This window comes from Alligator mississippiensis, chromosome 1, assembly GCF_030867095.1.
Source record: "Alligator mississippiensis isolate rAllMis1 chromosome 1, rAllMis1, whole genome shotgun sequence".
Lineage (NCBI taxonomy): Eukaryota > Metazoa > Chordata > Crocodylia > Alligatoridae > Alligator > Alligator mississippiensis.
Genome location: NC_081824.1, coordinates 279,391,406 through 279,410,620, shown reverse-complemented (window position 1 = coordinate 279,410,620; position 19,215 = coordinate 279,391,406). Strand labels below are relative to the sequence as shown.

Here is a 19,215-nt window from a genome sequence, read left to right as displayed (position 1 = left end):
TTGTAAAAAATGACAGGAACCAAGGGCAGTAGAACCCAGGGGAAGCCCGATGGGCTCCAACAACAGAGAGGCCCGCTAAATCCCGCCCTCCAGCCGGAAGCCCCAGTCGCGATTTCTGGCCTGGGAGCATGTGGCTGTCCCGGCGCGGGAAGCTCAGGTAAGGTGGGGGAGAACCCCAGGCAGGAAGGAGCGTGGGGGGGGGAAGCAGCCCCTCCCTGCCCACACACAGTGCCCCACACTGCAGCTGCTCGCAGCCTGCATGAGGCTACCTGTGCCCGCTCCGGACCGCCCCATACAGGCTCCAAGTGCCTGCGGCATGGGGCACCAGGCGTGGGGCAAGGGAAGGGCCGCTTCCCCCCTGCACTCAGCTTTTCCGCAGGCTCCTTCCCTGTACAGGGAAAAGTGGCCCCTCACCTGCCCCATGCCCAGCGCCCCATGCTACAGCTGCTCGCTGCCTGCCTGGGGCTACCCGTGCCTGCTCCAGACAGCCCCGCGCGGGCTGCGAGTGCCTGCAGTGCGGGACACTGGCCATGGGGCAGGTGAGGGGCCGCTTTTCCCTGCACTCAGCATCAGCTTCTTCCCTGCTGGCAAGCAGGGGATCAGGGCTGTACACTGCCCCCCGCCTGTACCGTGGGGCTGTGGGGCACTAGGAGTGAGCAGATGCGGGAGCCAGTGGGAGCACAGGGCCCGCACCGGTGTCCAGTGCTGGTGGGACCCAGAGCAGGGTAGCAGAAGCGCAGAGTCCCAGCTCGCAGAGGCTCTATGGAGCCAGGCCAGCTCTCCCCTCCCTGCTGGTACAGCCCAGCCTGGCTCCACAGACCCCCACCAGCCTGCACCCTGCTTGGGGCCCCACCAGTGCTGGCCCTGGGACATTGTTCCCAAGATGGTGACCAGGGGGCAGGGCACCTGTCAAGGGGCAGGGCTATCCATGTAACCCTCGACAGCCTGCCAAAACTGGGTAAGCGGCCCACCGCTGAAAATAATTGCCTGCCCCGATGTAGCCGCTTCCCTTTCATTGGTGTTGATGAAATTAAATAAGGATACTTGAAAACATTCTTCTACAAAAGATTTTTTTAAAAAGAAATTCAGTATGTAGACAAAAATAAAAAGACATTATTTTTCTTGTACACGTAGTATTAATGTCAACAACAGAATCTAAAGTATCACTGAAAACAACAATGAACTGGAACCCAGACCAGTTCCCACTGTTAGAAAAACAAATGATAATAAAATATTTCCAGATCAGACTCAACCAACACTCTCACTAAATATTTTTCTGCTTGTTTTTCTTTCTGGACAACTGTTTAATACTTTAATCTTTACTAATATGTATTGTTAGCCTACGTTCTAAGAACCATATTACCACACAAATTAACTAGTGAGCTAAGAACATATTCTGATCAGACTGTAAAACAAAGAACAGAATCTTTGTCTTCATTTAATTTCCAAAAATGTTGATAGTGAAAAATATTTTAAAGGCAATATACAATTATTGACCAACTTTCTAACAGCTATACTCTCTACAAAGCCTGATCCAAATCCATAGATTTAATGGAAAGATTCTGACTGGCCTCAAAGCAGTTGGAATCAGGACCCTTCTACCAAATTTATTTGGTAAATTAGACTTACTGCATTTTCATATGCATTTTCCCCACAGACTGGTTAAAAAAAAAAAAAAAAAATGTTTAGTCAGTATAAGTCACTTCCTCCACATGTGCACAGAGTAATTAATTACATTTTGGCTGAGTATCTAAAAAGGAGATGTGAAAATAATAGATGATGCAGGCCTGCTATCTAAACTTCCTTTCTTATAAACTTCTAATGTGTGTGGTTTTCCATATGATTTCATATCTAATCTATTATTTCACATATTATTATTTCAGATTCTTGGATATCACCTCAGAAATTCACACAAGTATAAAAAAAAAATCACCTTGTTTAATGTTTTATAGCACTTAATTCTAAAATGGACTAAAGGCTTTTGGTATAATACCTTGAAAACAGCAGTGGCCAAGATGCCTAACTTTCAAGCGTGCATATTCAGTGTTTACATCTTCAAATTAATATACATGTTTTAGTCATCTCTCAACACACTAATTATTTTCAGCCCCTAAATATATTAACTGTTTGTTCCACTGAACTGAATGTTGAAATACTGAAAATTAAACTTGGTATTTTATAGCAATTTCTATTGGAATGAGACTAAATTACTCAAGTATTACAGTTTACCCTTCAGCAGATTAGATAGGATTTTCTGTTTGGTGCTAAAGATTCTATAATGAAATACTATTAGGGAAATTTTCCGTTGATTACTATTGATTCAAACTTTTAACAAACTAAATGGTCTACATGTCATCATGTGTACTGAATTTCACTCAGTTGCTCTGGGCATGGACTTCATCACTTGTATACGGCTAAAGCATACCTTTCAGGAAAGCATTTAAATAAACCATGTATTGTTACTAGCTTGAACTGGTCCAACTTTAACTTCCACTCCCAATTACTGCTATGCCTCCCAATTATTGCAGGGCATGGGCATACACTGCCCCCACAACCATCATATTAACACCACCCTCCCTCCTCTTTTTTGAAACTGGAAATATGGTAACCTTACTTGAATGCAGACTAGCAGTGTGAAGAGCAGCCCCCAGCAGGTAAGTCTGTGGAAGGAAAGGGGGGGGGGGGGAGATTGATGCCCCCATAGTGAGGGAGGGAGTAGGGCAGGGACTGCGGACTCTGGGGCTGGGGCAGGTCACGGGATGGAGCCATAGGCAGCTCATCCAGGGGCACGGTTCCCCACCACAGCGCACACCCCTGGGGAGGCAATGGGGGCATGTGCTCCCTGGATTTGCGCGTGGGGTGGAGGCAGGCTGAGGCTGTGCACCCTGCTGCCTCTGGCCCGAGAGCCGGTGGCTGGCAGCACGTCCCCAGCCCACCCGATGGCAGGAGACACAACATGGTGTTGTACGGCTCCTGGGGCAAAGGCAGCAGGGTGCAGAGCCCTAGCCCACAGCAGGCAGCCCACCTCTACCACACGCACAAATCCAACACAGCACAGTGGCAGGGATCCATTCCCGCCCACCCCAGTTCCTGGATGAGCCGCCCATGGCTCCATCCCACAATCCACCCAGGCCCTGGGGCTCAACTCATCCCAGGCCCTGCCCCACTCCCTCCCTCACTATGGGAGGGAGGGGGAGCTTGATCTGTCCCTCCCTTGCTCCTTCACCTCCACAGACTTAGCTGCTGGGTGCCAAGACACACTGCCAAGCTGCGTTCCTGGCCACGTGCATACTGTGGCTTCTCACGTATGTGTGTCCGTCTGTGTCTGCGGAACCCCCTACTGCAGCTGCCTGGAGCCCATGCCCAGGCTGCTCTCTGGCTCCTCTGCATTGCCACTGCTGCCCTGCTGGGTGGCCAGGAGACAGCGGTGACGGCAGTAAAATGGAGCCCAGGCATGGGCTCCAGAACCACATGTGCAATTAACATGTTAAAAAATTAACAGAAGAACCAATTAACGTATTCATCACGCATGTTCATGGTGATTGAGAGCCCTAATTTTTTTGACAAGTGAAATAGAGCAAGCTCCTTTGTAAACAGGATCAATATAGCACTAAAACATTGCTGTGAATCAGTCACAAAAAATGAAATATTTTGGTTGTTCAAAGGAGCAATCAAAGTGTGGCAGAGTGTAAATGACCTCTATCTAACTCTAAACAGTATATAAACAGTTCTACTTGTGAAAATACTCTTGTTCTCAAGTACTGCTTTCTTTTTGTAACTGGGCAGTAATATCTTTCTGGTTCCCAAGGTCAAGCTTCATACTGTCTGTTTGCAATTACATAAAAACTGTTTCTTAGTACATACGTCTTTAAAGTCTGTCTTTAAATCTCAGTGCATTCCTGAGTATGCAAACTGAATGCAATTCCCATAACACTATTTAAAACAAGCTATCCATTCTCAGCAATTTTCTGAATAATCTAAATAACACTGCATTATGTGGACTGGTAACGGGACAAATCTATAGATGCTCTTGGATAAAGGGAGGGAACCTCAAACAACCAACAGGACAGGGATCTCATCAGGAGATACAGAAAATGGGCATCAAGTGGGAGGAGCTAGGCAAGTAGCCACAGTATTGCAACATCTGGCACAATGAGAGGAAAATGAATAGCTAGGCCTGATGGTTTGAACAAAATGCTGCCAGGTCTAGAAAGGCCAAATGAGACACTAATTCCAACATACCAGCAGCCCAAAAGTCAAATAAATTGAGGTAACATAATTTATTACTAGTCAAGCAAAGCTAGACTTCACACTCTACCTTGATGCCATTAAAACATTAACTTGCCAATGTACTAGGCATCATTGGATAGCTTACTAACTCTGGTAAAAACTGGAAAGCCAAAATGGGGAAATAAGAGGACACATGGTGTCTCTGGCATCTGGTTCACAAACCCAGAAGCTTCAGGATTGTCTGTAACAATATATGTATCAAAGAGCCACATGATGGCAGCCATTAACATCTTACATCAAAACACATGCCATACACCAGCTCTGCCCAATATCCCACTACATTTCAAAATGCTGACACCTTTAACAGGTGATCTCCCCCACAGAAAGAACTAAAAATAATAAAAGTTAAGAGGAAACAGGGGCCAAATAGAGTCTTGGAGTAGGAAAAGTAGGGGTATGAAGAACCTTGATCTGCAGAAATGAAGAACGGGTAGGGAGAACTGATGAGTACAGAACTCCTGTCATACAGAATTAGGAACCCTGCCATTAAGGGGAAGGGAGTTGGTGAGCTATCTTCATTCTAGGTATGAAGGTATGTGGGGTATGGTGGGGTAGGCATGGGAGAGATGCAGTGACACAGTAAAATTAGAAAAATAAGAGGTTGACAGACAGAGAGCCTGGTGACAAGAACAAAGTGATGAAAGGCACCCCCCCCTCCCCCTGCCCCCAGTATATGTAGTGCTGCTCCAGAAGTGAAGTGCACAATCATCTTGTTAATGCAGTTTCAGAGGCATGCTTGCTTGTATAATCAAAGCAGATTACACCCATATCAAAAAGTGCTTACAGGTTTGCACAGCAAAATACTACTTAATGGTTCTGCCATAATCATCAGTGGAATATTTACATCTTATTATTTTATGAAAATTCAACATGCAATGCCTAACTGTAGCTAGTGTTTAAAGTGAAATACTTCTCGACTGAAAAGGTTTAATTTATCATATGTTTATGTTCACTGAGTAATCCACCTTTCAATAAAATACAGCCACTCAAGGCACTAAAGAATAAGGTGACTGCCTTGTACTTGATATATACTCAAAAGCCTAAACAGCCACCTGTTTTAATCTCCTTGTAAGGGAATGAATTTCTGGTGCTCGTCTGTTAACTTTTCATCCAGTCCTGATAGCTGAAAACACTACAGTGCATCCAACTCCCAACATCTCAAATTCCAAATTAAGGTCGGTGATTAAGTAGAAAAGGTGAGGATGTCTTTTGTTAATTAAAGACATGTGTGGGTATTTAATGTGATTCAGCCAATGTGAAAGTCAAGACACTGGCAGTAATTTCAAAGTGTTATCAAAATAAGAGACAGCAACATCCCTCAAAGTTACCCTGTTAAAGTTTCATATTTCATCTTCACTCACATTCTTCCTTCTATTGTCCTCTCCTCCCAAATTATCCAAACCCTTTTTTTTACCTCATTCACTGCTGATTACAACTGTGGGCCCTGGATTTTGCCTGCTTTGAGCTTTTCTAACCAATTTAGCAAGTATTCTTATGATTTCTTTTGAGTAGCCACTGAACTAAGCAAACCATGGTACAGGACTTACGCAAAATTTCCATGGAACTTGCAAGCAGTTCTTATCTGAAGAAACTCTGCTAGCCCAGTTAGGGGTCCCCTTCCATGAGATAGTATACGATTGCTGAAATATTTAGGGGTCTTCTGAATGTGGAAAACAAAGTAGGATAAGCCTACTAAATGCCTATATCTCTAAAAAATAATAATGAAGGTTTCTAGTTTTGAGGCCAAATGAAAACTTTAGCAATTAGCAGGAAATAATATAAGGGGACATCAATCTTCATGCTTTTTCTCTAGTATGGTTGCTGTCCCTTGACTGCCTTGCAATACAATGTATTCAATTGTAAAACTATATATCTTCCTAATAATGGATCCTGAAATTCAGCATGAAGTCCCAACATCAGATTAAGTATTCTCTCCTCTTTGGTCATCACTCCCTATGATATGGATTCTGTAGACTACCACCATCATCTAACCCTAGTACATTCTGTCCAAACGTATCTTCAGGAGGTTTACACTGAGTGCAAGAACAGATTTTGGCTCAATAAAACTTGAGTCAGAACAGTATCCAGCTCACCATCTCATAGCTGTACTGGTTTGGGGAAAGAGGACTTTCTACTGATATAGTAAAAACCTAAGGTTCTGAAAAATAAGTTTACATCTTTAGGATGTCTGCATATTGAGTAAGAACACACTGTTTCAACAGACACCTTCCCTACTTAGTCTAAACTTAAAAATTAAATGTAGTTATATATTCTTTTGACCCCGACCTAGTTTGGGAAAATAAAACTCTTCCATAGTACAAGTGACAAATTTCAAAATATATAACTAAATATTAAGCCTACCTTTCAGTTAGACACCACCAATTTTTACAACGAACAATTGAAGTGAGCCTCATATAAAGTGAAACCCTAAGCAAACTTGTGAGTGCTACCACCAATCCTCTGATATTACAAAACAAAGGGCAAGACCCAAACTAGCATAAAACAGAATCATTCCACAGGCTTAATGGAGCTATGCAGATATATATCTATATTCTTGAGCTATATAGCTCAAGAGAATAGGAAGAGTCTAATGCATACACTCTTCCATGACATGCAGTTCTTTCTTTAAGAAAAAATCCTTACTTTTAGGACAGCAATACTGAAATATGAACATGCAGCATATATAAGGCGGCAAAAACTCAAGTCCTCTTTAGGACAAAAAAAATACTGGACAAGAGAAAAAAAAGTCAAAACTAGGGGTGCACTGATCAGGATTTTGGGGGCTGATACCAACAGTCAATCTTTAAGGAGGCATATTGGCCAATACCGATCCAATTTCCGATACACAGCCCAGCAGCTTAAAGAGAAGCATCCAGCTAGTAAATTTGTTGTGATGGAAGGGGAGGAGGAAGGGAAGGGCATGGGGGGGTGGCAGTTCGAGGCCCCTGTGGTGAGGGAAGGAGTGGAACTGGGGCTGGGGCAAGCACTGCCCAACCAGAGCTGGACGGGGTGTGGGACAGAGCCATGGCTCATCGGGGGTGGGGAGGGGGGAGCGGATCCCGTGGCTGCACACACCCTAGGAGGCCATGGTAGGTGTTGCATGCCCCTGGATCTGTGCGGGTTGGGGAGGCTGCTGCTGTGGGCTGGAGCTGGCACAGGGCTATTCCTGACAGGAGCTGGGCCATGCTGTGCTCAGGGCAGGTGGCGACAGCACTGGAAGGGAGCTACAGGGGGGGGCGGGCGGAAGCAGCCACCACAAAATTTGCCGTAGCCCCACCAACCCTCCTCCCAGGGCCACCACCACCCGCTCCAAGCGCAGGAAGAGCCCGGCACTGGCCCACACCGGCAGCCACCCTGCCCTGCACAGATCCAGAGGGCACGCACCACCCCCCCATGCCCTCCTAGGATGCATGCAGCTGCGGGAACCACCCTCCCCCCAGATGAGCTGCAGCTCTATCCTGCACCCCACCCCAGCTGGGCAGCCCCTGCCCCACTCTCTCCCACACTGTGGGGGGCCTTGATCTGCTCCCTACCATGCCTCTTCCTTTTCCCCTCCCCTTCCACCACAACAGACTTATCAGCTGGATGCAGCTCTCCAAGCTGCCGGGCTGCACTCCTATCCCCGTGCATGCTGCAACTGTGCACATTCACAGGGCATTTATTGGCTACATTATCGGCCACATCAGGCAAAAGAAGCTGATTTCTAATAGAGTCAATTTCCTTTATATTGGTGTGTGGCGGCGAAGCGCCCCCACAGGCGAGCGAGGGGGAGCAAAGGGGACCCACAGACCCCAGACCCCGAGAGCAAGCCCCCAGAAGGGCATACGCACCGTCAGAGGGGCAGCGGGAGGAAGAGCCGCATCCGCGGCCGCAGCCGCGCGAGCCGCTATTACGCCGGCTCTGGCAACAGCTGTTCCTCGCGCGGCGAACAGCTGAGCCAATCCCAGCGGCCGGAGCAGCCGCGGCGGGAGGATTTAAGAACGCCGGCAGAACAGGGAAGGCGCGGGAGCCAGGGAGAGAGAGTACGGGTGTGCTGCCCGTGCCGCAGGCTCTCGCACGGGACAGCGAGGACCCCGCCTGCGGGTCTCAAACAGGCAGTGTAGGCAGGAGCGGGAAGCCTGCCGCCGGCAGCCAAGCGAGAGGCAGCCAGAGAGTGCATGCCGAGGCACACTCTCAGCGTCCTGAAGCGGCAAACGCACAGGAGGCAGGGGAGCGCCCTGCGGACGGAAGGAGAGGGGAGACAGCGGAGGCCCCGGGAGGAGGCTGGCACCAGGGGAAGCACCCACCAGCTCCCCCTGATTCGGAGGAGTACTATCTTTAAGGAAGGAGGAAGGAGAAACCCCTCTCAGCAGGAGGGAGGACGACCGGAACCGGTCAGGGGCCATCATACTGGGCCTGGCAACATCTGGACAACATCGCCCAGCAGTTGGCGTGTGGACGGGGTGTAGGGGAGGCGAAGCCCCGTGGATCACCGCGTCCAGTAACCGTGAGTAACACCGTCTATCGGGAGGTCCCACCCAGGATAAAGATCTCCACTGGAGACCCCTCTGAACGTAATCGAGTACATCCAAGTCGTGGCAGGCGAGTTGAGGGGAGGGGCCACACCCCGATAGGCCAGGCGGAGCGAGGCGCAGGCTCCACATGGTGCCAATCCGATATCGGACCGATGCATCGGTGCACCTCTAGTCAAAACACTAAGAAGAAACCTATTAAAAATGGAACCTATTAAAAATGCATATCAAATAATCATATCTATGATTATTTGAAAAAACAAAAAAAAATATTTAATATTTTAAAAAATAATTTAATTTTTAAAAAAATATCTGTCCACTTCTTAATAACCTTGGGGGCTGATCCTACAAACAACACAGCAGCATGAGCTCTTGCTGTCAAAGTATGCTGCATATACTACTACAATTGCTGGATAGGTCCTTAACAGGTATATCTAGTAATATTACTCCTGTAACATTTTCACAAGTAAAACAGCAGATGAATTCTTCTTTTGCTATATAGATATCTATATATATATCTATATATCTCTCTAACCACACACCCCCATCCTTTATGAAAGCCATCTTTTTAAACTAAGGCCATTTTTGCACCAGTGCAATATCTTAAGAGGTCTTTGCCTACAAGGCATTTACCAACTATATATTTATCTCAATGCATCTCTCTAAAGTTATTTGCTTTTCTTACAATGGCATACCCAAACATGAAGCCTGTAAGAGGCAAAAAACATACATTTAAGTCCCAGACTTTCTAATTCTAATTAAAAATGAATAAATAAATCAGGAAACACAGTTATTGCTGAAAAAATAAGATTTATGCTAAAAGAAAAAAATAACCGAGTATCTAGAGATTATGACATTTTCAAGCATAATTGATGGTAGCCGCCTTCTTCTTACTTTTTAAGCTAAACTTATGAAAAGGAAATAGATACTTACTTGTGTCTGCCTGGCTGCCCACACTGATATATCTGTCATTCCCAGGAAGTGCTGTTTGATAGTACGTTGCCTCCTCCTGCTGAGGAACCTTGGCATTCTTCGCAGTAAGGAAAGCCACTGCTAATTCCAAATTGCCATTGCTATCCTTTAAACACCAATGGAGGTGAGGGGGAGGGAAAAAAAAGAGACTAACCATTGTGGATCAGAACGTATTATAAGCAGCCTCAATTATTATACAAGCAAGGGCACTTTGTATTTTGTATCAAATACAAGTTAGAAAGTCAGAACTAAAATTATTTTTATTCTCGAAATCGTTGGCCCCACATTGCTCCACATGGGGTAGAGGCCTACCTGTTCCCTCCCAGGACAGCTCACACCATGCTCCTGCCAGTACCCACTCTGCTGCCAGCCACCTTCCATCCACTCCGCCTGCCCGGCACAATAAGTAGGCAGAATCTGGAGCCCCATATGCTGGGGCAGGAGTCACCCAGCTGCACCATCCCCCCTGCCTGGCTGGGCATATGGTACCTGGCACACATACCCATGCTACCTGCTGCCCAGAGCAGCACACCAGAGGCAGGTGGAGGAGCCACTGGAGCTACCCAAGTGGCTGCAGCAGCTGTGAAAGCAGCCCCGCCAGGAAGCTGTGCGTGCTGCCCAGAGCCGGGGGCATGCTGTCAGTGGGTGCGGAGTAGGTATGGGCAGGAAAGGGGTGCAGGCTGCCCCAGGAAGAATCAGGCAGGGCTTGGCCCCATGTGGAATATCACAGGGGCAACCACCTCTGCATCTGCACTGCACCACGTGCCCCCACCCACGTGAGCTCTACTGCACATGCCCCTGCCTTCCCATCCCTCTCCCCACCCTGACCAGCTCCTGGGACCTAGCACACAGGCAGCCCCTCCCCACACACGCCCTCCACCCCAACACATCATACACAAGAGATTTTATACATTAATATGTAAGATTTAATTCTGAGCTATTATGCAATTGCTTCTCAATTAACTACTCAAAAAACTATATCAGGACAAAAATTGGCTTTTTGAAATAAAATTACATTACAGTAGATGTTTGATTTTTAGTATAAGATTTGGTTTTTGTATATAATTTGTTAAAATGGTATCTTCTGAAAGATTGTGCATCTGGCACCCTCGACAGCTCACCAAAACCTGTTAAGTGGCACTCCAGCTGCATTAGACCCACCCCTGCATTAGGCAATCATAAATATTTACCATACCTTTAAAGCTTGCTGCAGTACTTGGATGTCATTGATACCAGTGATCTCCCTCAGCTGATTCAGAAAGGTCTGCTGGTGCTAAAAATGAAGAAATAGCTCATCAAAATAATAAAGAGATATTTGATATAATGTAGTTAATTTACCTTTTCTTTCTTAAAAAGAGCATATCATCATAAGTATGATCCATATAAAGAAGGATAAAGCGTGCTTGTGCTCTCTCTTTCTCTACACACACACACACACACACACACACACACGATAGTTTATTATTGTTCGAGTTTCCATTTTTGTTTCCCAATATTTGTACATTTGATGTAAAATAAGCTATTTTAAGGGGGGAAGGCAGTCTATGCAGTGGAGGACATGGCTACAAGAATATAGCATTAGCAATGAAGATCTAAAGTTTACTTGAAGAACAAGCTATATACAGTACTTGTGCACTTCAAGCCATATTCCCCAGTCTCCCAACCAAATCCATGGGGACAGACCTTCTATGAAGATTCAGAAGGTTTACAATACTCAACCTAGACAATCAAGTACATGATTGAGATGTTAAATGTTGCAAGGTAAGTATTTCATTGAACACATCCAGAAAATAATATTAACTTGATATCAGCTTCTTTATATATAAACTGATTTCTTCTAACTTCGATTGTACCTATTCCTCACACATGTATTTACATATACAACAAGATTTAAAACCTAATCATTTGAACCGTCAAAAGGTCAGAAATGCATCTATTTCTTTTTCCAAAGGGATTTTTGGACCAATTTTCACATTCTGATAGCTGAAAATATTAGTGACTAACAATGAAAATTTAGGCACGCTCACTAAATGCACCCTTATCTGTCAGTACACAAGACACTTAAAAAGTAATGACAAAAATATGAACAATTAAACAAAATGTTAGTACCCAAGGAGAAATGTATTCTATAAGAATGACTACATTTATAGGTTTAACTTTTAAAAGTATAACAATTTTAGTTAAGGACAGCAAGAAAGTATATTTTTCACTGACATACGCAAATCAATCCATTTTTGCCTACCACCTGATAACTGTAGGAGCAAATGAGGAATTGTGTCTTAATTTACAAGGAAATGAAAAAGTGGAGATTTAATCTGAATGGCACACGTAATCTTCACAGAGAAATCATGATAAAACCTCAAAATTCTTGGCCCTCTGTTCCAAACTACCATATGTTATTTCCAATTGAGAAGATGAGCAAGGAAAAAAGATATCTACTTTCATTTAAATTCTGTTGCTGTTCATAATTTTGTTAACCACAACTTGAAATCAAAACAATGATTATAGGTATAAAAAGTTCTAGTAAAATATAGGGTTTTGAAAGGAAAATGTACTTAAATGAAGATAAAATGTTCTCATATTATTCTCAGAATTTAACCAAAAGATACAAACCCATTGTTTTGCCAAAAATTATTTTAAAATACTGCTCTTTAACAATAAGCGTATGGAATCAAACTTTCAAATTCCCTTTTTCAAGCTACCTTTCTACGAGAATTTTCTTCTGAACTTGCACAAACTTGCAGAGAGAGCACAGAAGGGTATACATATTATCATAGCTTTACATAAAACTCCTGTAAATCAAAAGCTGAATAAATGCTTGAATCCCAGTGCAATCCTACACTATTTTATGCTGTAATAAACTGAAATGGAAGGCCTCTGATTCAGTATGTTTGTGTTACTTAAACATAAGATAACATGTATTATGTTCAATGGACATTGTCAACTTTACCATTTTTTTTTGCCTACTCGTTAGAAGACTTATTAACTGGAAACCTTTTTCCAGTTTAATTTGTGCATTTCTTAGCTCTGTATATATTACATACAGTGATTTTAGTTGTTCACCCTGCATGGTCAGTTTTTCTCTTCATTGGTTTTTCAGACAGCAGCAAGGGAAAGAAAAATTAAAATAATTGGAAATGTGATTATAGAAACAATGATATAAAAGGGAGAGACTTAAGGGCAGTTTCCTATAATGAAACTTCAACCTCAGTTTTTCAAATTAGCTAGAAAGGTGTGGGATCAAAGTAAGAGAGAAAATTCCAAAGCAAGGCATTCTTCAAAATGCTGAGAATTTACAGAAAGGACAACAGGGAGATGAAAGCACTCTGGCTAAGTACAGAGAGTTCAAAAGCCTGAGGCAGAATGGATCCAATCTAGGCAGCTTCCTCTAAGCTGCATAGGTTGAACTGATAACCAACTGAACTGACATTCAGTTTTCAATTGGGAAAGGCCTGCACTGACCCAGGCCAGTAGGTGGGAGAGTGCTATAGTTTATCTCCCAGCCTGCTGGCCATGTCAGCTCAGCCAAGTGTCCCCAACCCCCTGCTTGAGAAGCCCCCTGGATGCTGGCCCACCTTAGGGGAGCCTGCCTCTCAAGGGGTTTCCCCCAGGCTGGATCCCCCAGGCCAGACAGCCCTGGGGAACTGAAGGGAATTCCCCCTCACCCCTTCAGCAGCTGCCACAGGTGGGAGGGAGGGAGAAGTCCTCCTCCCAGCCAGGTGCCTGCTCACAGCCCAGCATGGAGGCACTGGGAACCCCCTGCCTTGGGAGGCTTCCCCCACCCCAGCCCAGGGTCTCCCAGCCCCAGGCAGTCCCAGGGAGCTGAGGAGAATTCTTCCCCTGCCCCAACCCACAGCTGCTTGCCTTAGCTCCTGTGAATCTCAGGGATAGCCCCCTCGCAGCATCAGGGAGCAGAGAGAAATTCTCCTGTTCCCCTGCAACCAGTTTTGCCTCAAACTCACAGCAGCTAAGGCAAAGTCATCTGTGGCGGAGCAGAAGAATATTTCCCTCTGCTCCCTGAAGCTTCCCAAAACTGGCAGCACCCTAAGGCAAGCAGCTCTGGGATTGGGAGGGGAAGAATTCCCCACAGCTCCCTGGGGCTGCCCTGAGCAGGGGGACCCTGGGATGGGGTGGGGGAAGCCCTCCAAGGCAGGGGCTCCCAGGCACCTGCCAGGAGAACTGCTTCTCCCTCTCTCCTGTGGCAGCCCCTGATGCAATCAGCAGCTGGGAAGGGGGAAGGTGGAGGGCTGTGGAGGGTCAAAAAGCCCCCACCACAGAGGCTTTCCCTCCCCACCACCTCCAAGTGCTGCATAGACCATGGCCAGGGGAATTTGGGGGGGGGGGGTCCCCATGAGCTGACAGATGCAGGCAGGAAGCAGACTAAGGAGCAGAGAGGAGAGGCAGTCCCTCCTCCACTGAACCAGACAGCACAGCCCAGGGCTGCAAAGCATCCTGGGATGCTGGGGGGACTGTGAATTAACTTGAACCAAGAAAGGATCTGGGACAGAAGTTCCATAAACTGGTTTGACCTAAAACAGTTAAGCCTGATACTACATCCAACCAGGTTTATTTTAAACCAGTTTTGTCCATTTTGAAAGCAGTTTACGTGAACTGAACTTCTGTTCTGTTACAGGTTTAAACCAGTTTCTGAACACTTAAACCAGTTTGTATGTAACTTCTGACCCTAGCCCGTGTGCATGGTCAGAGCAGGTGGGGGAATCTATGTTTGCCACGATTTTTGCAGGTAGCAGAAAAGGGGTGTCTTGCTTTGCCTCTTTATTAATAGGCTCTGTTTCTCCCTTCACACAATGTGGAGGTGAGCTGCACAGGGCAATAAGGGGGAAAGAGGACAAAGGGGAGGGCAGAAGCTACAGAGGGGAGCAGAAGACTGCTGTGGGTCTGACTCTAGCCCCAAACTGCAGCAGTTACCTGCCCCCCGCTTCCCAATTTCCCAATTTGCAATGCAAGAGACCAAAAAATAGTGATCTTCAAATAAACATATCCACAGTAATTTGTATATATGGTATAGTCAATAACATGAGCAGCTTTTTTCCCCATACTGATTGGAGGAGGAGCAGCCTCATATTATAGTAAATACAGCACCTTCCTTTCCCCCTCCTTTACATGGCCTTAATGTAAATTTCAGAACAAACAGAATCTAGAAAAATTGTGAGAAGCTGGAAATTATTAGCACTTTATGACACTAAAGTCATAGTGTCCGAGACCAAAAATTTACATAGGCCCTCTTGGGAAAACAGTCTGCTTTCATTATCTTGTTTCTAGTTCAGAAGAGCAGAAATACATTCCCAGGTTCAAGACTCACCAGGCTTACTGGAAAGCTTCAAATCTGGAAAACAAAAACCATCACTACACACTCAGTGTCTACACGTCTGAGAGCCTACCTTCTCCCCATCATCACATGAAATAAATTTCACATTACAGAAAAGTTGCATCTATTTTGTTATTGATTTTTTTCCAGCCACATACATGATTTCACCCTTCATAATTTTCCCTTAGCTGCATTATCAGAGATCTGTTCTGCTCCATGAGAAAAGTACTTGCATTCATAGGGTTTTCACAACAAACGCTAAGTCTCTCTGTCAACATTTCTGTTTCCTGATCCGGGCACATGTCACATTAGAGTCTGGACACTCTTCCTTACAACAAAAATGTGGTTCCTGGAAGGGGCACTCCCCAAGGTAGAAGACAGGACTAGTCCTAAATGAAAAAGGTGATCAGGGGAAGGGATTTTATTCCAGCAATACAGGAGTTTTGTTACTGACAAGTGTTTCATGCTCGGCCACAGCAAAGGGCTTGCATTTTTGCACTTTTGTTTTTAACTTCCTTTTTAATTATAATAGCTTTAAAAGTAAAAATAAAGAAGTCCCTCTCCCCACCCACCTCCAATATCAAAGTAACAGTTTTATACTTCTTTTTTTAACAACCTGGAAACAGTACTTTACTGCTGTATTTTTGCCCCTTTTTTCTTATAGAAATTATAATTGTATGAGCACTGATGACACTGTCTAAATTATTTGCTCAAATAGACAAGACTTTTTCTCTCTATTCCTACACTTCTCAATGATGTTGTATATGTCCCAGCTAGTGTATGCTAAAATCAATGAAACCAGTGTCTCCCTGATTTTTAGTAGTCTTGAATCCTCTACAAGGTGGGGTGTGGGGAAGAAAAAAAGAGATGGAATTCTTAAGATCTGTAATTTTATTAAGCATTCACAGCATGTCCCAGAATGTTTTTTGTCTGACAATGCAGAACAGTTATTGAACAGCTCCATTAAAATCTGTATTTCATAGACTGCATGACCACTGTTAATGTTTTCGCCATTTATGCCATTGACTCCAGGTATCAAAGCTTTGTCTAACATTAATTATTCCCCCCATGAAGTCTCAAAATCTTTCTTATGGATGCTCCCCTTGGTTCTGTCTAGAGTTTTTGGTCTTGTTAGAATCTGAGATAATTAATTGCCAGTCAGCTCAAGTTAATCAATGTGCTTGTGTATTTTAACACAGAAACTTTCAAACACTTATAAAATGCTAATGACAATACTCACAAATGCCTGTTCCTACTTATGGCTCACTTTGGATCTCACAAAAAACTTGAGGTCAGACTACAACAAGTCACAAACATCTGTAAGTGTTTAGCTTATCATTTATTCATTTTGCTGGAGCATCAACACTATTAGATATCGATATGCACACACACACAACTTGTAAGTTAGGTAGAGCTACAGTACAATAAAAACTGTAGTTCAATAAAGTATAATCCTTATCCAGCCATAGCCTCTTCCTGCACCTTATGGTGGTCATCCTTTGCTAGGACATATCATTTTTAAATTGTCAATTTCTCAGACCTCGGACCTGAAATTATATTTGCTACTAAAGCAACACAAGCACATATAGTGCTGTATGAAGCAGCAACACAAAATTACAGAAAAACATCTTAAGTCACAAGTTCTCATTTTTCTGTCTTAACATCAAGCCAGTATTTAATAACTTGTGTAGGTACATATTTCTCATTGCTGGAAATGGCAGCAATCATCCAGTTACCAGCTGGGTTTCTTTGACAATAGATTGATGTTCTGGCAAAGAGAACAGCTGTGCAGGGATGAAATAAAAACGGTTAAGAACATGTTTGGACATTATCTGATTATCTTAATGAATATGGCTTTACAACTATGATCTACTGGGGTGGCAACAAAACCCACTGGCCAATAAGCAATTAAGATGAAGGGATCAGGACTGGGGAAAGGAAAATACAGGCTCTGGAAGAAATGAGAAACCACTGTAAGTTAATAAAAGTGCAACAGCAGGGAAGACTATGCCTTCAAAGTCTATTTATCAATGTAAGGAGCATGGAGAACAAAGTAGGAGTTGGAAATCTAGTGTGTGGCTTAACTGGTATTTCAAAGACTTGGTGGGATAGCCCTTATGACTGAAATATCAGCAAGAGTCTGGAAAAATAACAGTTTGCTCCAGAAGGATCTGTGCAAGAAAAAAATGAGAGACATTATCCCATATGTCAAAAATGAATATGCCTGGTAGAAATGAATGTCTTACGCAGCCAAAAGTACATATGAAGGCATAGACGAAAAGCAAGGCTCCAGAGGACTGGACTGGAGAAGGGTTTACATAGCAGCCATCTCTAAAAATGGGGGAAAGTTAATATAAAATACCTTTATAAAACTTTCTGAATCAATCCCACGTATCATATTATTAAGTAAACTTGAGAAATATGAGCTAGATAGAACCACTAGAAAGATACCCAATAGACTAAAGGAAGCATGATGATGAATGGACTGATGGCAGACTGACAAGAGGTCTTAAATAAGGTCTGTTCTGGATTTGGTGTTCTTTTTATTAATGATTTGGATGTGGAATAGAACATGCTAACCATATCTGCAAACAATGCAAAACTGTTAAGGGACACAAATACTTTGGAAGACAGAATTAAAGAAGAGATATTGATACGCAGGACAACTGGGCTACATACAAAAAAGTGAAATTCAATAAAGGCAAATAGAGAAAGGAAAGAAACAGTCTGGCAGAATCACTGCCATGAAGGAACTGGGGGTTAGGTTGGATCACAAATTCAAATAAGTCAGTAACTGTCACACACACACGCACACACAAAAAAATTGAGATTCATTAACAAATTTTATATGCAAAACATGGAAGGCAAGATGATGGTTCTTTTTAGCAATGATTAGTCCTCATCTGGAGTACTGTCTCCAGATTAGGGCACTGAATTTTAAAAATGACATAGAACAGGAATGTTAAACATATGGCATGTGGGCTGAATCCAACCCAAGGAACTGTTCTGTCTAGCAGACTACCAGAATTTGTGGTAGCCTTGTGCAGAATTCAGGGCCCTGACAGACATGGCCATTGGCGGCAGGAAATTAAGCAAGGGCTTTGGAAATACAGCCCTTGTTTATCCCACTGCCACCCAACCTGAGAAACTGAAGATGCTCCAGAGGCAACTGTCAGAGAGGATAAAGGGTTGGGAATGCAAACCAGACAAGGAAAGGTTGAAAGAAGTAAGTATGTTTAAATTTAGAGAAATGGAGATTACGGGAAGGCATAAAAACGGTTTTCATAAAGGAAAGGAAGAAAAACTATCCTGCTTACCACTGGAGATATAACAAGAAACAACAGATTTATACTACAGCAAAGCAAATGTCAATTGTTCTCTCAAGCAAACCTTCCTAGCAATAGGACCAGTAAGACAACAGAACAAGTTACCTAGAGAAATTAGAAAATCTCCTTCATTAGGGGTTTTCAAGAGACAGGACAAGTATCTGTGTAAAATGATTAAAAAACAGCAAAGACAATATCTGTGCAGGAAATTTGATTAAAAGACCACCATCAAGGCCCCTTCCAACACCATGATTTCATAGTGCTATCTGGACTATACAACCCTGCATGTAGGATGCTCAGTGGCTACGCCATGAGTGAAGCAGACAAGGATCAAGACCATCTTCAGCATAACCATGGATGAGGAAGCTTTTTAATACTTCTGTGCCACACATTAATCATGCTATAAATCAAAGCAATGCCAGAAATTCTGATAATGTAGCCTAAATCAGTTGCCAAAGATAAACTGTAATTACACCAGTTTTCTGACAAATCCAAACCCATCAATACATGTCCATTCAATATTACTGTAAAGATTCACTATGAAAAAAAAAAGTTGCCCTTTCTTGCAAATGTGTTTCTTAATCTCTCCCATGATCTCAGCGCTGAACTGCAGGGCCCCAATACATTGGTCACAGAAAATAAAACCTAAAATGTTAACATCACATTCAGCTTTTTTAATTTCAATATTTCATTTGAAGAAATGTGAATGTTCTGCAACAACTATGGAAATTACTTCACTTTCACAGGACAAATACTGGGGTATTTAACAATGTTAAAGTTACCTTTT

At 43.8% G+C, this 19,215-nt stretch overlaps 1 protein-coding gene across 5 annotated transcripts in view; it reads right to left on the bottom strand.

Moving 5' to 3' along the window:
* USP25 (ubiquitin specific peptidase 25) overlaps positions 1-19,215 on the bottom strand; it is a 155,312-nt gene that overhangs the window by 112,269 nt on the left and 23,828 nt on the right. For all 5 annotated transcript variants that reach the window (XM_059720649.1, XM_059720645.1, XM_059720646.1 and 2 more), the window contains exons 2-3: positions 10,969-11,046; positions 9,735-9,879 (exon numbers count right to left, since the gene is read on the bottom strand). In XM_059720649.1, the coding sequence (XP_059576632.1) occupies positions 9,735-9,879; positions 10,969-11,046 (223 nt within the window). The remainder of the gene's footprint in view (positions 1-9,734; positions 9,880-10,968; positions 11,047-19,215) is intronic.